Here is a 9,563-nt window from a genome sequence, read left to right as displayed (position 1 = left end):
AAGTAATTTACTAAATATGGTATCAACAGAATTTTATAAGGAGAGAGAATGTGAAATTGATAGTGGATCGGCCTTACCACAACGCTGAGATGAGAAGCGCAGGCAGAGAAGCGCAGGCGAGAAGCGCAGGCAGAGAAGCGCAAGCGAAGCAGCGCAGGCAGAGAAGCGCAAGCGAAGCAGCGCAGGCAGAGAAGAGAGCATCAGGTGACCTTGCCGGGAGTTATATCTCCTCGCTGACCGCAAAGCCCCCTGGGGAAACGTAGCTGCTCTTCTCCGCTGGACAGGCACCCGGAACTTGAGCATCAGCAGTCAAACCCCCAGTACATTGCATGATGTTATGATGTGGAATACCGATAATGAAAAATCATGAAACCATGACAGTTCCCCACTCTGGAGCGGGTGATCCTAAGAGGGAAGGGATGGGAAGCTCCACAATGGAATTTCCCAGTCACTGTCTGCCATCTAGCGCCCAGCACGGAGCTGTTCCACAGGCAGCAAGCAGCGTGCAACCCCATCCTTGGAGGAATTTCTCTTACGCTGGAGCCACGATGCCCCAGTGCAGGGAGTTCCCCACCCCGCTCCTCCCTCTGCACCAGGGAAAGGGTTTGGAAATCAAACAGCCTAAGTTCTGGAGGGATTTAATAAGGAAAAAGGCTCAAAGCAAGGGGAGGTGACTCTCAGTGCTGCCCAAAAGCACCCAGCACAAGCCTGAGGCGCAGGGGCTTCAATAGCAGCTTGTAAGTGCAGTGCCCAGCTACAGCAAGTTAACTAAATGCAACACATGCTGCTTTGCAATGTGCTGCTATCCTCAAGGTCATAATGCTGTTGTCAGCAGCTCCAAGCAGAACGGTGCACGCTCGCATCGTGTGAGGAATGCCACAGACAGGCCAGGAATAGGGAGTGTGAGGGAAAGGGGTGAGGTGTGATGCTTGTCAGCAACGTGGAGATTGACAAACTACAGAAAAAAAAGACATGAAACAAAAATTAAAAACAAAACCAAGAGACACCAACCGTAACTCAGATGCTGTAGGTGTTGAAGACACCATTAAAGCTTCCCGACCAGATCAGTCCATGGGAAACCACTGCAGCAGGAACGTGGCACCAGCAGCCACCCCATCGCACCTCGCTGCTCTCCTCAAGCTCAGCCAACGTTCCCAGCCCGTGCCCTGGGTAATACCACGGCTCAGAGGCAATTGCTGCTCTGTGGAGGCACACATTGGTGTTTGACATAAACAGGCTGCAGCGGTCATTTGGAAAAGCCAGCCAGGGCAGCAGCTCGCAAACATGCAGAGCCAGAGTTACTGATTAGCACAGGGCTCCAATTTCCTTCAATGGTTCCAAAAAAGCACTAGGCAACATTAACGAAAGGATTACTCAGAATTCAAAAGCAAATGGGATTTGTGACCCGTTGTATTAACCAGAGACCGGAGAAAGCTCTACAGAGAGAGAACACTGGTGGCAGGTCACCAAACCAATTATTAAGAGCTCACAGATCACAAAGCTGGATATATACACACATCAAGACAAATTTCTATTTGCCTGCAGAAGCAGAATGCTGGCTGGACCACCCTCTCAGCCCAGCATGTTTTTCAGCGTGCCTATTAAACCTGGATTATACCTGGTTACTTTCCCCAATAACTCACTTCCCCCACAGGTTTAATGCAGAGGAATAACATTTGGGAGGGTAAAACCTGAAAGGAGAAACATAATGGGCATAATTACTTTGATAGATGAGAGAGCGCAGAAAGCTGGCATGCAGCATGAGGAGGCAGCAGCCTGCCCCTGGGTGCAAACCTTTACCTGTGAAATCTTGCAAGCTCTGTCTCTTTTAATTATGAGATGGGATGACCACAGTAGCTGTGTAAGTGGCCGGCTCCTTCTAGCACTCTTCTTGCTTCTGGAGGGAGCTTTGATGAGGCCACGAGTCCTGAACCCACTGCAAAAAGGCTTTATTGCCTTGCCTGGATTTTGAAGAAGCTTTACATCAGCGTTGCTCAAAGTCCCTTCATATTTCAATCAAGAAATATGTGTCTCAATCAAGAAATGCTTGTGTCTCCAAGCATTGCCTATGAAGTCCTGCCAAAGGATTGTATAACACCCCACAATCTGCTGTGGAAATGCAGTCTCAACAGAGAAGCTGTATCCAGAACAACCTGAAGGGCTTCCTGCTGCCAGTATTTTGTGCTTACCTCACAAATCCCACAGAAAGCAAACCAGGGCCTTGATGTTGAGGTCTGAGTATTAACAGCAAAGTTTCTGGAGCAATTTTACCAACTTTCAGTTTCCCAGTAGCTCTCCTCCTTTTATACCAGTCTTTACCTTTGCAAAGATTCACGTGAGTGCAGCACTCTGCCTGTGCCACTCGGTGTTCATCCAGAAACGGGAGGGAAAATGCATCATTGAAACAGAAAGATGAGACATAACCCAACCACATCACTGGTGACCTATCTCAACCAGACCTCCCACACCATTTTCTGGTGGACCTCCCGGATGACCTGAGCAGAGCATCCCATGATGTTTTCCATGCAGGCTTATGCACAGCTCACAGAAACCCTGAGAACTGATGAAAAACTCCTTCCCAAGAGACAGACCCATTCCAAGACACATGGAAGCTTAGACAGAACAAGAGCAGGTGGAACCACAGAAGATTTCTCATCCTATGGGACAAAACATGGGGTGAGCCCAGAAGCTGGTACAGCCTCATTCACCTAAGGCAGCCTATCCCTTGCCCCTGCAGGAAGGGCCACACAGGGCAGCTTCCCCTGTTCTAACTAACTCTGAGTTGTGTTTGGGAGCAATAGCATCTCTCCTCATTCAGATTTTCAGAGAGCAGGAAGCAGTGTAGCCTGTGGCTCCGGCAGCCTCTCCTGGCTCTGAATGCATTTATCTTCCAAATATTGAGGTATCTTAGTTGCTTGGAGCCAGAAAGGAGGAAGAAAAAAAAAATAAGCTTCCTATTACATGAGAAAGCATGCAGTTCTGAACAGCTTGGTGTTGCTGTATCACAAAACATGCAAAGGTGGTGCTGCTTAGAGGCCACCAATTCCCAAAACTCCTGCTGACAGGGCAGGATATCAGCTAAGGGAGGTATTTTGTAGGGGAAACAGCAGAAATCCGTTCCTGTGAAGTTGAGAAGTGGTTTTATTAGGACTTGTTATCTCTCCATTGCTGGAGGGGACAGCTAGCATCCAATTTGTCACAAAGAAAACCTTCACCTCTCTCTTCTAACACGGTGACTGAAGCAGTAAGTTCGACGGAGGAGTTTCAGACTGCAATTGATACTTACATTTATTTCTGCTTCTGGAGGTTTTTGCAATGGCTGCTACACTGCACTGCACCAGGGAAAGGTCCTCCAGATAGATATGCATCTTTCTTCTTTGAGGGCAGAATGATCTGACTTTTGTGTACTGCCCTCACGAACAGGAGTGTTCTGTGCAGAAAATGGCTTTGAAGAGCAGAAAGTCTCTGCAGTCTGTCAGCACTCTGCAGCTTTCTCCCCAGGCTCTGCAATGTGGAGAAGATAATGCTCAAATAATGGCCTTGGCGGCTGCAGTACCAATCTCACATTGGACTTCTCAGCTGAGCTCCACACGGCTGCTCTCAAAGTGAGGAGTCGCAGGAGGCCCTTTCCAAAACACAGCTCTCTGACACACACTTCACAGGAGAGCTCTTCAATTGATCTGACAGTGCCTTGCACTAGAGAGCTACAGCAAACCTGGTGCATTTCCAGCTATCTGCTGCTGCTGCTTCACATTCTGATGGAGAGAGCTCATGAGGAGGCAAAGCCAAAGTGAGAAAAACCTTTGAGGCTCTGGGTGCAAACAAGCACCAAACTTCCCAAACAAACAGGCAAATACTTGCACAGTTCTCTCTCACATTTGCAAGGTGAGCTTCATGTGTTTTGCTCAGCATAACTCATATGCCTCCCCTGCTCTTTGTGCTGGGCTGCATTCAAGGCAGCTCTCTCCTAGCCACAACTTGAGAGGTTTCTTCTGCTCCAGCAGAGAGAGTGGCTCTCTCAGGAAAGGTCCCAAGGTGCTGTGCTGGCCTTTCAATTGATAATGGTTAAAATAGATCAGCTACCTGACCAGACTTCTGCAGCTTCACAAGGAGTACGTGTAAGTTTGCACAGAGTGAAAAATTAACTTGTAGCCCCAGATTTCTGAAACTGCCATTGTGATCTGCTACAGGACCTTTGGGAGTAGAAAGAATATGCAAAAAACCTCCTCTCCCCTAGGAAATCTCCATGGTATGCTGCCTCCCCCCTCACAGAGGCCAACGGGAAGGGCAACGCACAGAACAAGAAGTGAGCAAAAGCACCCAAACGAGGGGATCTGGGATTGTTTGCAGCAACTAACTGAGGGTTTTAAACAGAATAAACTGCAGGGAGAAAAAATAAAAACAAAAGGCTATGTTCCTATGTAGATTGGGAGCAGGAATTCTTGTTTTAGATGCTGAGGAAGCAACAATTTGAACTTTGAGAGGAGACTTGGTTTCCTGTGTACCTGCTGCCTAGAAAAACAAAGACCTGATTCTGAGGAAAAAAGAAATAAAATTTAAAGAGCTGTTAATTCTGACCTGTCCTTGCTAGAGGGAGCTACACCTCTCAGTACAGACAGTGCTCAGAGACTCATTGCTTGAGCAAGCCAGAAAATAAGAATTGTCCAGGTTCAAGATGAGTAAACTTCCCGTACAGCCTTTTCTCTCTTTTGTGCACCTAGCTTTGAGATAAAAAAAAATGCACTGATTAAATACCATCTTATATACTTTGAAAGTCTTACGCCACACCACAAAACCTGCCTTTGGCATGGGAAGTGAAGAAGAGAACTTGGCAAGGAGCTCAACCGAGCCTGCACCCACAGAGCTCTGCTCAGAAGCTGCATTCTACAGAGCTAGCAATAGCTTAAAATGGGGGCAGAGCCCAGGGCTGCCTGCATCCATTGCCCCAGGCTACTAGAGATTCCAGGGACACAGCCTGAGGGGAAAGACTCACCTCACCCTTCCACAGGAGCTTTAAGTCTCAGAGAAGGCAGTGCCAACCTCCAGATAGTGGCCAAAAAATCTAGTTTTGTAGGCAAGTATTCTACTCTACATCTACCTCCTCTTTGTAAACGGTCTCCACTGCAAACAGCCTCCTTTGTCAGGTCTGTAAGGGTGTTTCAAGAAACCAAGTTTTGTTTATAGTTTATGACAAGCTGCAGCTCTCAGCTGCCCAGCATTAGAAAACAAGGCTACTGAGCTACTCCCAACCCCAATGGCTCATGGAGTGATTAAGAACAGCTATAATTTGAGGTCTGCAGCTCTCAAAGGATTGATGAAATATATATAGCAATCTCCAGCTCCACCTCTGGAAGCCAAACACTTTCCAGATGATTAACGACACCCATTTCCTTCCTCTCCCTGCCACCAAAGAAGGCAGATTCCCTGCAAAGTCTAGCCAGTGGTGGGCTCACATTCTAAGTGTAATGTGAAGGAAAGTGCAGCAATGATAGTGGAGTAGCAAAGTCTTCGGTTGCAGGAAGTGAGGACGTGCTCAAATGCAGCAGCCATGGAGCAAAGGGGAAAAAAAAAAAAAAATCTGCTTACCCTTGGAAGGCCTCAGGTATGCAGGAGTCTCCAGCAGGATCCCCTTGCCTCCACTGCCAACCCTCAAATGAGATCTGGGAAGGGGTGGATCCTGGTTCTACCTCTTCTGTTTACTCAGATGCATTGCATTGCATACACCTGAATTCCCCTGGGTTGGTCCTGCCTTCCCACCAGGTGCTCAATCATTTTTTCAAGCTCTAACTTAGCATTTCCACTACACTAACAGTAACACAACCAGAAAAAGCACTTCAAGAAACAGAACCAGACCCAGAGAGATGAGACTGTGCCATATAAGCATAGGATAGCCCTTCTAATAAAGACATTGGAGGAATAGATTCAGGCTACCTGACACAGACTCAGCTGGGCTGGGTTAGCAGTGCTGCCCTAGCACACTGGGAACAGGAGCTGAGAATCAAAGTCACCTTTGAGGCTGCTCACAGGAAGTAGGAACACTAGAGCTGCCTTCCCTCTGCAAGCAAAAGTTAGCCTTTCAGCCCAGAAAGAACTGCTGATCAAATAGTTCTCCCCTTCACTGTTACCAGTTTCAGGCCCAAAGGGACTGTGGCATAGGTAGGAAAGTAGCAGTCATCTAAAGAGCTACTGCCTATTTCTCATGCATCTTTCCACTCAAGGTCCCTCTAGGGCCAGATGGAGCTACAACATGGACTGAATGTAACAAAGCACTGGACAACGCAGCTTCCAGCTCCCCAGAAACATGTGTTGCCCAGCCCTGTGAGCCCTTACTTGCTGCCTGTGATCCAGTACTAGCAGTCTTGTTTCTGGCTAGAGGAACTTAAATCCATGGGTGACACCGTAAGGAAATCTCAGCAAGCAGGGTCAATGAACTGCTTACCTCTGGAGAAGCCAGAGAGTTCCACAGGATCACACAAGGAGCTCAGCCAACGTGTCCAGAGAGATCAAAGCGTTACTGGAAATGCTGGTGGAGCTGCCTCAGGCCTGCAAAGCTAATCCTTGGATAAACAACTGACTGCTGCTCTGCTGCACAGAGCAATGTGCGTATCCTCCCCAGAGCAACATAACAACCCTAAAGAAAACTACAGTTTCAGAGGCTGGAATGATGCCAAAGAACATCACTCCCCTGTCAGGTCTCCCATTATCTAGCTGGCTAATCCCCCTCTTACACCTAAGAACATCATCTGCCAGCTGGAAACAAATGTAACTATGCAGCACTGCTCTTAGTTAAGAGCACTTGCCAGAGATGAGCATTGGTCATTGCTTAGAAGAAACCATTTGAGCTCCAGACCACAACAGGAGTCTGGTGAGGAGCCTCCTGGGTACCACAGCCCCAGGGAACCACGTGCTTGGGAGAGGATCAGATCACAACACACACTTCCAGAAAAGGTGGAGGAGGATTCAACAAGAGCAAAGAACTCCCTGAGGAGAGCTTTACTTGGGAGTATAAAGTTTTAATATTTATTTAATACAGGCCTGATGAAGAGAACTGGGAAATAAGGCAAAGGCAATTTATCCTCCAGAGTCCTGCTTAACATCCCATTCACACAGACCACGCAAAGCAGCAGCTGTGCTCCTCCCCAGAGTCACATTCCACATCTTCCCCATCTGCCTGAGCACAGCCTATCACTTATAAGTCCAGAAGGAATCGATTGATTTTTTTCAGGTATTCCGACTTCAAGTAATCTCCCAGCTCATCCTTCGTAACCCACAGATAATCTTTCTTCAGCTCTGCCTGGGACAAATCACTGCTTTGGAGGAAGGCTTTGTAGAAGAATACTTTGGCTCCCACGTTATCCTCAGTCCTGATGGCCCTGGGGAATTTATACTTGTAAATCCCATATGGTGCATTCCCCAGGATTTTGGCTTGAATGTGATCGCCTGCAAGACCCCAGCAAAGAAAACAGAAAGCAAAACATAAGACACAGAGCAATAGTAATTGCACTTTCATAGTAACAGACACACAGCATATGACTTTATATCTGGTTCAGACTGTTCCCTCTTCTTAGCAGAAATACTGCCAACTTTAAGTCTCTTCTCATGAAAAAGCGACTTGTCTGGAGCTCAGCAATTCCTTGCAGAACAAGGGAGAGAGCATCACACTGCCAACGCACATCAAAAAGCAAGGAAATGCAGGTTTGCTATCACCCATCTGCCACAAAAGTTGATACAGGGCAACAAGACCGAAAGAGAAGCTGCACACTTAGCGCAACCATTCAGGGGACATCTAGTGAAGCTCAAACATCAGACTGCAAGAGCTTCGCACTGCAGCTGCTGGCAGCCAAAAATCCCAGCCCCTTGCCTGCTGGCTCTGACAGCCCCTCACAATGCAGTACAGCTGAACACAGGATCACAGCTCTTGCCAGAAACCCCATCGCATTGGGTATATCTCTATGCCACGAAGTACCTCTTCCCAGCAGATGGGAGGCGATTTTGCTACAAATGGTGAATATCCCTCAGGTAGGGACAAGGGAAAAAAAAAACAACAAGTAGGACAAAGAGGAGCGAGAGACAGGCACACAACAGACTACATACCTAAAAACGTAGTCATGGCTCGCTCAACTGTGCTTCGCAGAGTCTCTCCAGGCTGCCATTCCGCTTGAGGCAGGAGCCACAGCTCTTGGTTACCAATTTTCTGTTTCACCAGCAACATCAGGTTACTGTCCAGCTTTCTGTTCAATGATGTTCGATCGTTTTTTTATCAGCCTCTGCCAAAAACCAACACATGCTGGAAATAAAGTCTCCTGGCCACAGTGGAATCACTATGATTCATCACCTCTCTTTATCTTTTATCCTTCCAACAACACAGACACACAGATATCTGAAACAAGACAAGAATCTAGCCAGAGTTACTCTCGGACACTCTGAAGACCAATGCAGGATTCAGAAAAACACTACTGCCAAAGCACACTCTACCTAGTCCATTTTCAAGGGAATTTGTGGCAAGAAGCTTGGATCTCCAGCTTCTGAAAAGAAAAAAATAGTAAGAGCAACGAGAAACCATGGGAACCAAGGTTTCTCCTATGTGGAAACAATCACCATTTTACCTACTTTACTCTCATAAGGTTGTATGAACACATGCATCTTCACAACACTAATTCCACTGTCAGATGATTGATTTCTCATGTGTTGACCACACTGCCACAGCATCAAGAATGAAAAAAAAACCCTCAAAAAATGCCTTCCTCCATCAAACAGCCCTCAGCTGTGCCTGGCAGAGGACTGGGGTGTTCCCCACCAGGGCACAACACTTCCATAGGTACCTGTAACCCGCGGGGCCGGGCTGAACTGCAGCAGCTTCTGTTCCCACTTCTCCTCCAGGTCCTGAGCCATAACAACCGTTCTGCCCAGCTCTTCATCGTCATCATCATGCAAGCCTTCCTTCCTCCTTCTGAGCTGCTCCTCCTCCTCCAGCTTGCGGATTTCGTGGTCAGAGTAGTGGCTTTTCTCCAGCTCTATCTGTAAGGGCATCATAAAGACCACTCGGCCACCAGCACAATCATTGATCATTAAGGTTGGAAAAGAGCTCCAAGATCACCCAGACCAACCCTACCGTGCCCGCTAACTACAGTGCCACATCTCCCATCCTCAAACACCTCCAGGATGGTGTCTGATTGCAGTGAGAGACACAAAACCGAACGCAAGACTCGAGGTGCCTCCAGCGGACCCCTCAGCCCCAGGGCAGCCATTTTCCTTCGGGCAGCACCCCGCTACCTGCTCCATGAGGGCCGCCATCTCCTCTTCCTCCTTCCGGAGGGGCTGCGTGATGCGAGGCAGCCTCAGCAGGCACAGAGCCCCGAAGAGCTTCCACGGCCGGGGAACAGCAGCGGGAGGAGCGGTACTCAAGCTCCGGCCGCACCCCGCAGCCCACCACACGCGCGCCGCCATCGCGCTCCGGCGGAAGCCGCAGAGCCGCGAACTGGGCGCCGCCATCTTTCCTCCCAGCTCCCGTCGTGCCTCGCGCGGAGGGGGAACGCCGCTGTCGGGACGGGGCCGCCATGCAC

At 48.5% G+C, this 9,563-nt stretch overlaps 1 protein-coding gene and 1 long non-coding RNA gene across 2 annotated transcripts in view; both read right to left on the bottom strand.

Annotated features, from left to right (window-relative positions):
* Positions 1 to 5,578, bottom strand: part of LOC104912851 — a 22,713-nt gene extending 17,135 nt beyond the window's left edge. The window contains exon 1 of the long non-coding RNA XR_004161063.1: positions 3,287 to 5,578. This is a non-coding gene — a long non-coding RNA (uncharacterized LOC104912851). The remainder of the gene's footprint in view (positions 1 to 3,286) is intronic.
* A 1,428-nt stretch (positions 5,579 to 7,006) lies between these two features.
* On the bottom strand, positions 7,007 to 9,558 carry MRPL46 (mitochondrial ribosomal protein L46; the record flags this gene model as incomplete). The annotated part of the gene is given in 5 exon segments (XM_019619285.1): positions 7,007 to 7,440; positions 8,095 to 8,259; positions 8,262 to 8,267; positions 8,823 to 9,018; positions 9,274 to 9,558. Coding segments are annotated over 5 exon segments (903 nt in total), but the record flags the coding sequence as incomplete, so codon positions are not given.
* Positions 9,559 to 9,563: the final 5 nt, after the last annotated feature.

The sequence above is a fragment of the Meleagris gallopavo genome, chromosome 12, assembly GCF_000146605.3.
Source record: "Meleagris gallopavo isolate NT-WF06-2002-E0010 breed Aviagen turkey brand Nicholas breeding stock chromosome 12, Turkey_5.1, whole genome shotgun sequence".
NCBI classification, from domain to species: Eukaryota; Metazoa; Chordata; class Aves; order Galliformes; family Phasianidae; genus Meleagris; species Meleagris gallopavo.
The sequence above is the reverse complement of the archived record's forward strand: the minus strand, read 5'-3'. Positions and strand labels throughout refer to the sequence as shown.